General features: G+C 46.1%; 1 protein-coding gene across 4 annotated transcripts in view; it reads right to left on the reverse strand.

Annotated features, from left to right (window-relative positions):
* Positions 1-15,396, reverse strand: part of LOC121572226 (type 2 phosphatidylinositol 4,5-bisphosphate 4-phosphatase) — a 46,341-nt gene that overhangs the window by 29,649 nt on the left and 1,296 nt on the right. For all 4 annotated transcript variants that reach the window (XM_041884169.2, XM_041884168.2, XM_045222136.1 and 1 more), the window contains exon 2: positions 1,622-1,770. In XM_041884169.2, the coding sequence (XP_041740103.1) occupies positions 1,622-1,770 (149 nt within the window). The remainder of the gene's footprint in view (positions 1-1,621; positions 1,771-15,396) is intronic.

A 15,396-nucleotide genomic window follows, 5' to 3' on the forward strand; every position in this document is an offset into this window, starting at 1 on the left:
TTGGAACCAAGGACTGATCACCCCAATCCACAAAAGTGGAGACAAATTTGACCCCAATAACTACAGTGGGATATGCGTCAACAGCAACCTTGGGAAAATCCTTTGCATTATCATTAACAGCAGACTGAGCAAATGTGAAATTGGCTTTTTACCAAATTACCGTACGACAGACCATGTATTCACCATGAACACACTAATTGACTAACAAACAAACCAAAACAAAGGCAAAGTTTTCTCATGCTTTGTTGATTTCAAAAAAGCTTTTGACTCAATTTGGTATGAGGGTCTGCTATACAAATTGATGGAAAGTGGTGTTGGTGGAAAAACATACGACATTATAAAATCCATGTACACAAACAACAAGTGTGCGGTTAAAATAGGCAAAAAACACACACATTTCCACAGGGCCGTGGGGTGAGACAGGGATGCAGTTTAAGCCCCACCCTCTTCAACATATAGATCAACAAATTGGCGAGGGCACTAGAACAGTCTGCAGCACCCGGCCTCACCCTACTAGAATCTGAAGTCAAATGTCTACTGTTTGCTGATGATCTGGTGCTTCTGTCACCAACCAAGGAGGGCCTACAGCAGCACCTAGACCTTCTGCACAGATTCTGTCAGACCTGGGCCCTGACAGTAAATCTCAGTAAGACAAAAATAATGGTGTTCCAAAAAAGGTTCAGTTGCCAGGACCACAAATACAAATTCCATCTAGACACCGTTGCCCTAGAGCACACAAAAAACGATACATACCTTGGCCTAAACATCAGCGCCACAGGTAACTTCCACAAAGCTGTGAACGATCTGAGAGACAAGGCAAGAAGGGCCTTCTATGCCATCAAAAGGAACATAAAATTCGACATACCAATTAGGATCTGGCTAAAAATACTTGAATCAGTTATAGAACCCATTGCCCTTTATGGTTGTGATGTCTGGGGTCCACTCACCAACCAAGAATTCACAAAATGGGACAAACACCAAATTGAGACTCTGCATGCAGAATTCTGCAAAAATATCCTCTGTGTACAACATAAAACACCAAATAATGCATGCAGAGCAGAATTAGGCCGATACCTGCTAATTATCAAAATCCAGAAAAGAGCAGTTAAATTCTACAACCACCTAAAAGGAAGTGATTCCCAAACCTTCCATAACAAAGCCATCACCTATATAGAGATGAACTTGGAGAAGAGTCCCCTAAGCAAGCTGGTCCCGGGGCTCTGTTCACAAACACAAACAGATCCCACATAGCCCCAGGATAGCAAAACAATTAGACCCAACCAAATCATGAGAAAACAAAAAGATAATTGCTTGACACATTGGAAAGAATTTACAAAAAAACAGAGCAAACTAGAATGCTATTTGGCCCTAAACAGAGAATACACAGTGGCAGAATGACTGACCCAAAATTAAGGAAATCTTTGACTATGTACAGACTCAGTGAGCATAGCCTTGCTATTCTCAAGAGAAGACAGGCTATGTGCACTCTGCCCACAAAATGAGGTGGAAACTGAGCTGCACTTCCTAACTTCCTGCCAAATGTATGACCATATTAGAGACACATATTTCCCTCAGATTACACAGACACACACACACACACACACTTGCAGGTGAGTCTTACCGTGGCCTCGTTGCACACAGTACACTTCACCACGTGCTGCTGCAGCTTGCCATCCAGGTTAATGAGAGACTGGCACACACAGCAGTTGATGACGGGTACCCCCCCTGGGTCGGGACTGGTGATGGCTGTGTAGGGGGGAGGTAGTTCAGCTGGAGGAAAGGGGACATAGACACACAGCACCTGCTTAATGATGTATGTTCAGTCCTAAAAGGTACATTAGATACACACGGCAAACTTCCCCAATGAAGAGAGTTGGAGACCATGGCCAAATGTTCTAAAGACCTCTAGTACTAAAGACTGCTGGGATCCTGACCCTGCTCACATGAGCACCACCAGTATTCTCTCTAGATATCAACACAGGTTAATTCAATGGTTTGTTCATTTGTTCAGGCAATCGTTCTTTCATTCATTCACTCAGTCACTCACATGTGTTGTGATCCCCGACTGCACTAAAACAGTGACTGCCTTCCCATTGGTCAGATATGATCCATCACTCTACACGTTTCTATACAACCATAAAGACACACAGAGGTCTTTAAGAAAGGCGACACTTGACTCTGGCCACACTAGGAAGCAGTGAACAATTTATTGATCTTCCATAATCTGCCAGGAGTGTGTTTGAAATGTGATCGGTTGTGTTTTTCATTGATTAGTTCTACTACAGTTCAATGTCATGGCTACAATTTCTGTAGAAAGTGGACAAGACTTCTTCAGTCCATAGTGGAAGTGAAGACATTTAACAACGTGTCCCAGCAGCATACTACTATAGCTGACCCTATAAAACACATTTCACTGCACCTATCCGGTGTATGTGACAATAAAATATGTTATTTTTCAGATGCTAGACTATGTACGTTTAACCCCATTTAACCCTAATTCACTAAATTCCTGAAGGATTTCACTGCATCATAGTGCTAGCTGTGCCACTAGAGATCCTGGTTCGAATCCAGGCTCTGTCGTAGCCAGCCGCGACCGGGAGACCCATGGGGCGGCGTGCAATTGGCCTAGTGTCGTCCAGGGTAGGGGATGGAATGGCCGGCAGGGGATGTAGCTCAGTTGGTAGAGCATGGCGTTTGCAACACCAGGGTTGTGGGTTCGATTCCCACAGGGGGTATGAAAAAAATTAATAATGTATGCACTAACTGTAAGTCGCTCTGGATAAGAGCGTCTGCTAAATGACTAAAATGTAAATGTAATTATTAGAACTATTAATCACACACATTCCAGCGGCCATTGGCAGAGCAATTCTCTCTCTCTCTCTCTCTCTCTCTCTCTCTCTCTCTGTCTCTCTCTCTCTCTCTCTCTCTCTCTGTCTCTGTCTCTGTCTCTCTCTCTCCCTCTCTGTCTCTGTCTCTGTCTCTGTCTCTCTCTCTCTGTGTATGACTAAGCACCCCAAAGAAAACAGTCTTGTTCAGAGTGGTGTAATACAACACATCAGGAGGGTTCTCATTGCACCACACAGCCTGGGTCCTAAATTGCATCCTTACTAGTGCACTACCTTGGACCAGAGCCCAGTGGTCAAAAGCAGTACACTATAAAAGGAATAGTGCGCCATTTGGGACACTCTCCCTAGACACATGTAAGATGAGAGGGCCTTTTACAACCAGTCTACAGCTGGCTGGGAGTCTCATGGAGGGCAGCTAGCCGGCTGGGAGTCTCATGGAGGGCAGCTAGCTGGCTGGGAGTCTCATGGAGGGCAGCTAGCTGGCTGGGAGTCTCATGGAGGGCAGCTAGCTGGCTAGGAGTCTCATGGAGGGCAGCTAGCTGGCTGGGAGTCTCATGGAGGGCAGCTAGCTGGCTAGGAGTCTCATGGAGGGCAGCTAGCTGGCTGGGAGTCTCATGGAGGGCAGCTAGCTGGCTGGGAGTCTCATGGAGGGCAGCTAGCTGGCTGGGAGTCTCATGGAGGGCAGCTAGCTGGCTGGGAGTCTCATGGAGGGCAGCTAGCTGGCTGGGAGTCTCATGGAGGGCAGCTAGCTGGCTAGGAGTCTCATGGAGGGCAGCTAGCTGGCTGGGAGTCTCATGGAGGGCAGCTAGCTGGCTGGGAGTCTCATGGAGGGCAGCTAGCTGGCTGGGAGTCTCATGGAGGGCAGCTAGCTGGCTGGGAGTCTCAGTCTCATGGAGGGCAGCTAGCTGGCTGGGAGTCTCATGGAGGGCAGCTAGCTGGCTGGGAGTCTCATGGAGGGCAGCTAGCTGGCTGGGAGTCTCAGTCTCATGGAGGGCAGCTAGCTGGCTGGGAGTCTCATGGAGGGCAGCTAGCTGGCTGGGAGTCTCATGGAGGGCAGCTAGCCGGCTAGGAGTCTCATGGAGGGCAGCTAGCTGGCTGGGAGTCTCATGGAGGGCAGCTAGCTGGCTGGGAGTCTCATGGAGGGCAGCTAGCTGGCTAGGGAGTCTCATGGAGGGCAGCTAGCTGGCTGGGAGTCTCATGGAGGGCAGCTAGCTGGCTGGGGAGTCTCATGGAGGGCAGCTAGCTGGCTGGGAGTCTCATGGAGGGCAGCTAGCTGGCTGGGAGTCTCAGTCTCATGGAGGGCAGCTAGCTGGCTGGGAGTCTCATGGAGGGCAGCTAGCTGGCTGGGAGTCTCATGGAGGGCAGCTAGCTGGCTGGGAGTCTCAGTCTCATGGAGGGCAGCTAGCTGGCTGGGAGTCTCATGGAGGGCAGCTAGCTGGCTGGGAGTTCTCATGGAGGGCAGCTAGCCGGCTGGGAGTCTCATGGAGGGCAGCTAGCTGGCTGGGAGTCTCATGGAGGGCAGCTAGCTGGCTGGGAGTCTCATGGAGGGCAGCTAGCTGGCTGGGAGTCTCATGGAGGGCAGCTAGCTGGCTGGGAGTCTCATGGAGGGCAGCTAGCTGGCTGGGAGTCTCATGGAGGGCAGCTAGCTGGCTGGGAGTCTCAGTCTCATGGAGGGCAGCTAGCCGGCTGGGAGTCTCAGTCTCATGGAGGGCAGCTAGCTGGCTGGGAGTCTCAGTCTCATGGAGGGCAGCTAGCTGGCTGGGAGTCTCAATCTCATGGAGGGCAGCTAGCTGGCTGGGAGTCTCATGGAGGGCAGCTAGCTGGCTGGGAGTCTCATGGAGGGCAGCTAGCTGGCTGGGAGTCTCATGGAGGGCAGCTAGCTGGCTGGGAGTCTCAGTCTCATGGAGGGCAGCTAGCCGGCTGGGAGTCTCAGTCTCATGGAGGGCAGCTAGCCGGCTGGGAGTCTCAGTCTCATGGAGGGCAGCTAGCTGGCTAGGAGTCTCATGGAGGGCAGCTAGCTGGCTGGGAGTCTCATGGAGGGCAGCTAGCTGGCTGGGAGTCTCAGTCTCATGGAGGGCAGCTAGCTGGCTGGGAGTCTCATGGAGGGCAGCTAGCTGGCTGGGAGTCTCATGGAGGGCAGCTAGCCGGCTGGGAGTCTCATGGAGGGCAGCTAGCTGGCTGGGAGTCTCAGTCTCATGGAGGGCAGCTAGCTGGCTGGGAGTCTCATGGAGGGCAGCTAGCTGGCTGGGAGTCTCATGGAGGGCAGCTAGCTGGCTGGGAGTCTCATGGATGGCAGCTAGCTGGCTGGGAGTGTCAGTCTCATGGAGGGCAGCTAGCTGGCTGGGAGTCTCATGGAGGGCAGCTAGCTTGCTGGGAGTCTCATGGAGGGCAGCTAGCCGGCTGGGAGTCTCATGGAGGGCAGCTAGCTGGCTGGGAGTCTCAGTCTCATGGAGGGCAGCTAGCTGGCTGGGAGTCTCATGGAGGGCAGCTAGCTGGCTGGGAGTCTCATGGAGGGCAGCTAGCTGGCTGGGAGTCTCATGGAGGGCAGCTAGCTGGCTGGGAGTCTCAGTCTCATGGAGGGCAGCTAGCTGGCTGGGAGTCTCATGGAGGGCAGCTAGCTGGCTGGGAGTCTCATGGAGGGCAGCTAGCTGGCTGGGAGTCCCATGGAGGGCAGCTAGCTGGCTGGGAGTCTCATGGAGTTGTCTCCTTTAGTTGTCTTGATAGATGTGGAGGGTTAACACTTTAGTTGTCTTGATAGATGTGGAGGGTTAACTCCTTTAGTTGTCTTGGTAGATGTGGAGGGTTAACACCTTTAGTTGTCTTGGTAGATGTGGAGGGTTAACACCTTTAGTTGTATTGGTAGATGCAGAGGGTTAACACCTTTAGTTGTCTTGATAGATGTGTAGGGTTAACACTTTAGTTGTATTGGTAGATGTGGAGGGTTAACACTTTAGTTGTCTTGATAGATGTGGAGGGTTAACGCCTTTAGTTGTATTGGTAGATGTGGAGGGTTAACACTTTAGTTGTCTTGATAGATGTGGAGGGTTAACTCCTTTTAGTTGTCTCCCTATTTTGATTTCTAGACAAACAATCCTTTATCTGATTTCATTTTGCTCCACTGTGTGGTTTGCTTCCTGTCTTTCAGTTTGGGGTTTTTCTTTTGTTAGCCTCTTCTTGGGCAGATTCAGTGGGTCTCTTTTACGTCCCAGTTGTTGTTGCTAGTCAACTTCCTGTCGACCCCCCCCTCCTAAAACTCCACCTGTTTCGTTTTGGTTGTTGTCAGTGACTCTTTGTTAGTTCCCCTTTCAGTTTGAGCGACATTATTTGGGTTTTTTCTGGGGAACGTAACATTGCACTAAAGATAGCCTGGTAATGGCTTGGATTGGCTCCAGCGGTCATTTGAACAGCATTATTATGCCAGTTTTCTTCAACAAAACCAGTTATTCTTCAGGAAAAGGAGTGTAAACCGATTTATTGACACCAAGCTGTGTCCCAAATGGCACCCTATTTCTTACATATAGTGCACTACTTTAGACTAGAGCCCTGTGGGTCCTGGTCAAAAGTAGTGCACTGTATAGTGAATAGGGTGCAATTTGCGACACATCCCCTAATACCCCTACATTCTGGATAACACAGCCAGCCAACGTCCATATAATGGAGAAACTGAATGAGCATTGTTACTCACCCATGAACGCCATGAGATTTAAATCTGATGTTTAATCCATATTTCACCACAGAATTAACGGTAAACATTGAAAATGTTGGACTAAAATGACCTCTAATACGCTGGGAAAGTGACCGGCTTTTCCTGCTAACTTCCTGGATCCAGTCACATACTGTTTTTGAATGGACATTTCATTTTGTTTTTGCTCTTGAATACCAGTTAAAAAAAGTTGATCCAGAAGCTGTCACACATTCCCAGCCTATAGTGAAAGCACTCTCCATTTGTTTCTGGTAAGGAGAAGGTAAAATCCTAACTCTGGATTATGGCTAATTCTCTGGGTTTATTGGGTTCTATTTGACTACAAACCTCTATCATCCAATGTGTAACAGGGGTTAGCCCTGGTCAGAGAGGGTAGGACTGCTGAACTGGGTTCTACTCTGTAGGTTAGTGAATACACAGCTGGAGTGGTGGTTATCTGGACTGGTTTATTTGGTGGTTGTTGTAGTGAATACACAGCTGGAGTGGTGGTTACCTGGACTGGTTTATTTGGTGGTTAATGTCCTACTCTAGAATCGAACAGAACAGAAGAGAATAGTTAATACTCTAACAGTGCCATCACATCAGGATTTTTTTTTTTTTTTATCTCTGACCAACCAGACCCACCGTATTCTCACTAATCTCCCAGTTCAACCGATGTTAAAGAAAACGCCTTATCCATAGGCCTAAAAACAAAGCCATGAAATGTGTACGACGTCATTACGTCAAGGTAGCCTAGTGGTTAAGAGCGATGGGTTTGAATCACCGAGCCGACTAGGTGAAAAACCTGTCAATGTGCCCTTGAGCAAGGCACTTAACCCTAATTGCTCCTGTAAGTCGCTCTGGATAAGGACTGAGTCACACTCTATTCCCACTATCCTCCCAGTTCAATCCATTGGCTTCAGGGTGGGAAGATACTGGCAGGGCAGGAGTATCTGGTTGCTCCCAGCCGGCTAGCTGCCCTCCATGAGACTCCCAGCCAGCTAGCTGCCCTCCATGAGACTCCCAGCCAGCTAGCTGCCCTCCATGAGACTGAGACTCCCAGCCGGCTTGCTGCCCTCCATGAGACTCCCAGCCAGCTAGCTGCCCTCCATGAGACTGAGACTCCCAGCCGGCTTGCTGCCCTCCATGAGACTCCCAGCCAGCTAGCTGCCCTCCATGGGACTCCCAGCCAGCTAGCTGCCCTCCATGAGACTCCCAGCCAGCTAGCTGCCCTCCATGAGACTCCCAGCCAGCTAGCTGCCCTCCATGAGACTCCCAGCCAGCTAGCTGCCCTCCATGAGACTGAGACTCCCAGCCAGCTAGCTGCCCTCCATGAGACTCCCAGCCAGCTAGCTGCCCTCCATGGTTGGTAGGTGATCAAATACTTTTGTCATGCACTAAAATGCAAATTAATTACTTAAAAATCATACAATGTGATTTTCTGGATTTTTGTTTTCGATTCCGTCTCTCACAGTTGAAGTGTACCTATGATAAAAATGACAGACCTCTACATGCTTTGTAAGTAGGAAAACCTGCAAAATCGGCAGTGTATCAAATACTTGTTCTCCCCACTGTGTGTATATATATATATATATATATATATATACACACACATATCCTTAAAAAAAATATATTTCCCTTCATTACTTTCTAACCTTACCACCCCTTCCCTAATTGGAGTAAACTAGTGAACAACAATGCCCAGGCCTCTACTTCCAGCTTATACATACTATATACATTTTATGGACAATCAATTTTACAATAATTATATTTTGTTTGTTTTTACTCCTGAACTTCCTCTACTCTCAACCTCTCTGATCATTTTCATGATGTCCATCCGGTTTGCTTCTATATGCCATATCTTTCTAACTGTGCTCTTTCACAAAAGCTCTCAACCTATAACCTATTACTTATTATGGACACAGTATGCTTACATTAGTTATCTTGTTGTTATTAGTCCCATCCTTCAACTCTATTCAATACCTCCCATCTATCTCTTAACACCATCCATATTGGATTTCTATTTGCCATATATTTTTCAACTGTACTGTGATGTTTCACAATAGTTCTGAACCCTTCTATTCTCATTGTTTCTACAGATTGTACATTGAAAATAAACATTTTTGCTAAAAGTATTATTATATTATTGATCGATTGACTATTACTTTTGCAGGGTTAGCTCCAGGTAAATATTGCAATCCTTTAGCCATTCCTGGACCTGTGACCAAAAACAAGCTACAAATGGACAGAACCAAAACAAATGATCTAATGATTCTGTCTCTTCGCAGCAAAATCTGCAGAGCTGGGAGGATTGTATCCCCCTCCCCCATATAAATAACATTTTATTGGTAGCAAGAATTTTGTATAATAATTTAAATGGAAAAATTCGGAGTTTTGAAACCGGCGTCGTTTTGCATATCAGTTCATAAACACCATGCCATGGGATCGGTACGACAAAAATCTCTTCTTGATTAATTAGTGTAAAGTATATAGTGTTCTCTCTGCACGGCAAGTCTGGAACCAGCAGGACCCTGAACAGCTTCTACCCCCAAGCCATAAATAGTTAGTTAGTTAAACAGTTAACCAAATAGCTACCCGGACTATCTGCAGTTTTGCACTAACTATTTTGACTCATCACATACGCTGCTGCTACTGTTTACTATCGGTCACTTGATTCCTAGTTATAAATACATACCTACAGTGCATTCGTAAAGTATTCAGACGCCTTGACATTTTCCACATTTTGTTACGTTACAGCCTTATTCTAAAATGGATATCTTTTTTTAATGGCCTCAATCTACACACAATACCCCATAATGACAAAGTGAAAACAGGTTTTTAGAAATGTTGGCAAATGTATTAAAAATACAAAACAGAAATACCTTATTTTACATAAGTATTCAGACCCTTTGCTATGAGACTTGAAATTGAGCTCAGATGCATCCTGTTTCCATTGATCATCCTTGAGATGTTTCTACAACTTCATTGGAGTCGGTAGCAAAACATTTCTGCAGCATTGAAGGTCCCCAAAAACACAGTGGCCTCCATCATTCTTAAATGGAAGAAGTTTGGAACCACCAAGACTCTTCCTATAGCTGGCCGCCCGGCAAAACTGAGCAATCAGGGGAGAAGGGCCTTGGTCAGGGAGGTGACCAAGAACCCGATGGTCACTCTGACAGAGCTCTGGAGTTCCTCTGTGGAGATGGGAGAACCTTCCAGAAGGACAACCATCTCTGCAGCACTCAACCAATCAGGCCTTTATGGTAGTGTGACCAGACGGAAGCCACTCCTCAGTAAAAGGCACATGACAGCCCGCTTGGAGTTTGCCAAAAGGCACCTAAAGGACTCTCAGACCATGAGAAACAAGATTATCTGGTCTGATGAAACCAATATTGAACTCTTTGGCCTGAATGCCAAGCGTCACGTCTGGAGGAAACCTGGCACCATCCCGACGGTGAAGTATGGTGGTGGCAGGATCATGCTGTGAGGGTGATTTTCAGTGGCAGGAACTGGGAGACTAGTCAGGACCTGAAAATAGCTGTGCAGCGATGCTCCCCATCCAACCTGACAGAGCTTGAGAGGACCTGCAGAGAAGAATGGGAGAAACTCCCCAAATACAGGTGTGCCAAGCTTGTAGTGTCATACCCAAGAAGACTTGAGGCTGTATTCACTGCCAAACGTGCTTCAACAAAGTACTGAGTAAAGGGTCTGAATACTTACAGTAGAAGTCGGAAGTTTACATACACCTTAGCCAAATACATTTAAACTCAGTTTTTTACAATTCCTGACATTTAATCCTAGTAAAGATTCCCTGTCTTAGGTCAGTTAGGATCACCACTTTATTTTAAGAACGTGAAATGTCATTATAATAGTAGAGAGAATGATTTATTTCAGCTTTTATTTATTTCATCACATTCCCAGTGGGTCAGAAGTTTACATACACTCAACTAGTGTTTGGTAGCATTGCCTTTAAATTGTTTAACTTGGGTCAAACATTTCGGGTACCTTCCACAAGCTTCCTACAATAAGTTGGGTGGATTTTGGCCCATTCCTCCTGACAGAGCTGGTGTAACTGAGTCAGGTTTGTAGGCCTCCTTGCTCGCACACGCTTTTTCAGTTCTGCCCACACATTTTCTATAGGATTGAGGTCAGGGCTTTGTGATGGCCACTCCAATACCTTGACTTTGTTGTCCTTAAGCCATTTTGCCACAACTTTGGAAGTATGCTTGGGGTCATTGTCCATTTGGAAGACCCAAGCTTTAACTTCCTGAATGATGTCTTGAGATGTTGCTTCAATATATTCACATAATTTCCTTCCTCATGATGCCATCTATTTTGTGAAGTGCACCAGTCCCTCCTGCAGCAAAGCACCCCCATAGCATGATGCTGCCACCCCCGTGCTTCACGGTTGGGATGGTGTTTTTCGGCTTGCAAGCCACCCTTTTTTTCCTCCAAACATAACGATGGTCATTATGGCCAAACAGTTCTATTTTTGTTTCATCAGACCAGAGGACATTTCTCCAAAAAGTACGATCTTTGTCCCCATGTGCTGTTTTTTGTCCCCCCACCATCACCCACTAATTAACTTGTCATTTTTTAAAGATTAAGTGTTTGAGCTAGTAATGTATCAATATTTATCATTAAAAAATTAGCTATTACATAGTCAATGAATATATAGCACAACTTTGGATTTCACCCCCATCTCAAAATCGAATGGTTTTGACTGTTTGGAAGTTCATTCTCCTCTCACTTCAGCCATGCAGTGCGCCTCGCAAAAGGGATTTCTGTCCTCCTTATGAAATTATCAACTTTGCCCTGTATATCTAAAAATGACTATATACACTGATTGTTTAAAGCAAAACTACCCAAACTATTGCTGATGTTGAACCAGATGAGAGTTCTGTCCTCGGTAGTTTACTTGTATTCCGGTAAAACAATTTTCAACAACGCATAGATAACAATAACCTAGCAAATGACATAGGTTGTCAATCAACTAATGAAGCCTAATATCACACAAGCCATTTTATCATTTGAATTCTGAAGGTGCAGATGTGCAATAGCAGGAACAGACCTGACTGTGAACACAGTTTCATGCTGTTCGACACTGAAGGAGAAGGCACGTCAGTTGTAAAAAAAAAGATGAGGTATTTTTAAAAAGTAGAAAGAATGTAATATGAGCAAAAGGATTTAGTGAACCGGCAATTCGTAATGTTTGAATTTTATTTTCTGTCTGATGCATGCTATATTTGGATCGGTTTGGGGTCCACGGACCGATGAACTTGTATCTTAAACATTTGAATCGGGGACCGATGCGTATCGGTGAATCGCACATCCCTAATCAATATCCATATAAATCACATCACCTAGTGAAGAAAGAGAGAACACAAAGTCGTGTGAAATAAGGACCTAAGTGCTTTTACTACGTCCCAAATGGCACCCTATTCCCTCTGTAGTGCACTACTTTAGACCAGAGTCCTATCGGCCCTAGTGAAAAGAAGTGCACTATAAAGGGAAAAGGGTGCATTTGAGACACAAGGTGCAATTTAACAATTTGGTTGTGCATCAGCAGTTTTTCTTAGATCTTAGGGCTCGTGGTAATGGCTGGAGCGGAATCAGTGGAATGGTATCAAATACATCAAACACATAGGTTTCCAGGTGTTTGATGCCATTCCATTTGCTCCGTTCCAGCCATTTTTATGAGCCATCCTCCCCTCAGCAGCCTCCACTGATGTCAGCTAACAATTTTTGGATTGGTAGTTAGCTTAGCCAGCTATCTAAACTTGTAGTAATCATGGCCGAATACCCAGGGGCCCTGAACTCCAGGGGGCCCGCAATTATTTTGTTTGTCATTCTCACTAAGATATCAATTTAACATGACATAAGTAATTACAAAATGTGTAGAAATGCAGGAAACTATCTTTAAAACTGCAAACCTTTTTCTCCATGGGAAAATGGGTAGAATTGCATGAAGTTTGTTATAAAATTGTAAAGTTTCCTCTCTGGCAAAAACTTACTTTAACACTAAAATGTCTCTCCACCGTCAAATGGGGGCCACTAAAATGTTTAGCAGCGAGATGGGGGGGGACCAACCAAATGTCGGCTAGGGCCGGCACTGGGCCCATGCTCTGGTCAAAAGACACACCATATAGGGGAAAAGGGTGCCATTTCAAATAAAATCAAATCAAATTGTATTTGTCACATGCGCATATACAACAGGTGTAGACCTCACAGTGAAATGCTTACTTACAAGCCCTTAAACAACAACAACAACAATGCAGTTTTAAGAATGAATACACACAACAACAACAAAAAAATCACACACAAAAAATACAATATAAAATAGTAAGAAATAAAAGTAACAATTAAAGAGCAGCAGTAAAATAACAGTAGGGAGGCTATATACAAGGGGGGTACCGGTACAGAGTCAATGTGCGGATCTGAGGACCCATGCCAAATCTTTTCAGTCTCCTGAGGGGGAATAGGCTTTGTCGTGCCCTCTTCACAACTGTCTTGGTGTGTTTGGACCATGATAGTTTGTTGGTGATGTGGACACCAAAGAACTTGAAGCTCTCAACCTGCTCCACTACAGCCCCGTCGATGAGAATGGGGCGTGCTCGGTCTTCTTATTTTTCCTGTAGTCCACAATCATCTACTTTGTCTTGATCACGTTGATGGAGAGGTTGTTGTCGTCTCTGACCTCCTCCCTATAGGCTGTCTCTTCGTTGTTGGTGATCAGGCCTACCACTGTTGTGTCGTCAGCAAACTTAATGATGGTGTTGGAATCGTGCCTGGCCATGCAGTCATGGGTGAACAAGGAGTACAGGAGGGGACTGAGCACGCACCCCTGAGGGGCCCCCGTGTTGAGGATCAGCGTGGCAGATGTGATGTTACCTACCCTTCCCACCTGGGGGCGGCCCCTCAGGAAGTCCAGGATCCAGTTGCAGAGGGAGGTGTTTTGTCCCAGGGTCCTTAGCTTAGTGATGAGCTTTGAGGGCACTTTGGTGTTGAACGCTGAGCTGTAGTCAATGAATAGCATTCTCACATAGGTGTTCCTTTTGTCCAGGTGTGAAAGGGCAGTGTGGAGCGCAATAGAGATTGCATCATCTGTGGATCTGTTGGGGCGGTATGCAAATTGGAGTGGGTCTAGGGTTTCTGGGATAATGGTGTTGATGTGAGCCATGATCAGCCTTTCAAAGCACTTCATGGCTACAGACGTGAGTGCTACGGGTCGGTAGTCATTTAGGCAGGTTATCTTAGTGTTCTTGGGCACAGGGACTATGGTGGTCTGCTTGAAACATGTTGGTATTACAGACTCAGACAGGGACAGGTTGAAAATGTTGGTGAAGACACTTGCCAGTTGGTCAGCGCATGCTCGGAGTACACGTCCTGGTAATCTGTCTGGCCCTGCGGCCTTGTGAATGTTGACCTGTTTAAAGGTCTTACTCACATCGGCTACAGAGAGCGTGATCACACAGTCGTCCGGAACAGCTGATGCTCTCATGCATGTTTCAGTGTTACTTACCCCGAAGCGAGCATAGAAGTAATTTAGCTCGTCTGGTAGGCTTGTGTCACTGGGCAGCTCGCGGCTGTGCTTCCCTTTGTCGTCTGTAATACTTTTCAAGCCCTGCCACATCTGACGAGCGTCAGAGCCGGTGTAGTACGATTCGATCGTAGTCCTGTATTGACGCTTTGCCTGTTTGATGGTTCGTTGGAGGGCATAGTGGGATTTCTTATTAGCGTCTGGGTTAGAGTCCCGTTCCTTGAAAGCGGCAGCTCTACCCTTTAGCTCAGTGCGGATGTTGCCTGTAATCCATGGCTTCTGGTTGGGGTATGTACATACAGTCACTGTGGGGACGACATCATCAATGCCATCGGAAGAATCCCAGAACATATTCCAGTCTGTGCTAGCAAAACAGTCCTGTAGCTTAGCATCTGTGTCATCTGACCACTTTTTTTATTGACCGAGTCACTGGTGCTTCCTGCTTTAGTTTTTGCTTGTACGCAGGAATCAGGAGGATAGAGTTATGGTCAGATTTGCCAAATGGAGGGCGAGGGAGAGCTTTGTAAGCGTCTCTGTGTGGAGTAAAGGTGGTCTAGAGTTTTTTTTCCCTCTGGTTGCATATTTAACATGCTGGTAGAAATGAGGTAAAACTGATTTAATTTCCCTGCATTAAAGTCCCCGACCACTAGGAGTGCCGCCTCTGGATGAGGCGTTTTCCTGTTTGCTTATGGCCGTATACTGTTCATTGAGTGCAGTCTTAGACAGCTACGAAGAATATAAATGAAAACTCTCTTGGTAGATAGTGTGGTCTACAGCTTATCATGAGATACTCTACCTCAGGCGAGCAAATCCTCGAGACATCCTTAGATATCGTGCATAAACATAGACCGCCACCCCTTGTCTTACCAGAGGCTGCCGTTCCATCCTGCCGATGGAACAGTGTATAACCCGCCAGCTGTATGTTATTCATGTCTTCGTTCAGCCACGACTCGGTGTAACATAAGATATTTGGTACGTAGCTTCTGTGTTTTAACGGTCTGAGATTTGATCAGGCGAGCTCAGTAGAAAAGCGTGTCTTGACAAAGATGTGTGGTTTACTGTAGGTTAATAGGCTCTCCAATAACATCAAATGGGGAAAATGCTGACTTCCCAATGGGGCTGGGTATAGTATAAGGCTCTGAGGAGAATAAGCCTATCATAATATAATATAATAATAATATAATAATATAATAATAATAATAATATAATAATATAATATGCCATTTAGCAGACGCTTTTATCCAAAGTGACTTACAGTCATGCGTGCATACATTTTTTTTGGTGTATGGGTGGTCCCCGGGGATCGAACCCACTACCTTGGCGTTACA

The sequence above is a fragment of the Coregonus clupeaformis genome, chromosome 8 (assembly GCF_020615455.1).
Source record: "Coregonus clupeaformis isolate EN_2021a chromosome 8, ASM2061545v1, whole genome shotgun sequence".
NCBI lineage: Eukaryota > Metazoa > Chordata > Actinopteri > Salmoniformes > Salmonidae > Coregonus > Coregonus clupeaformis.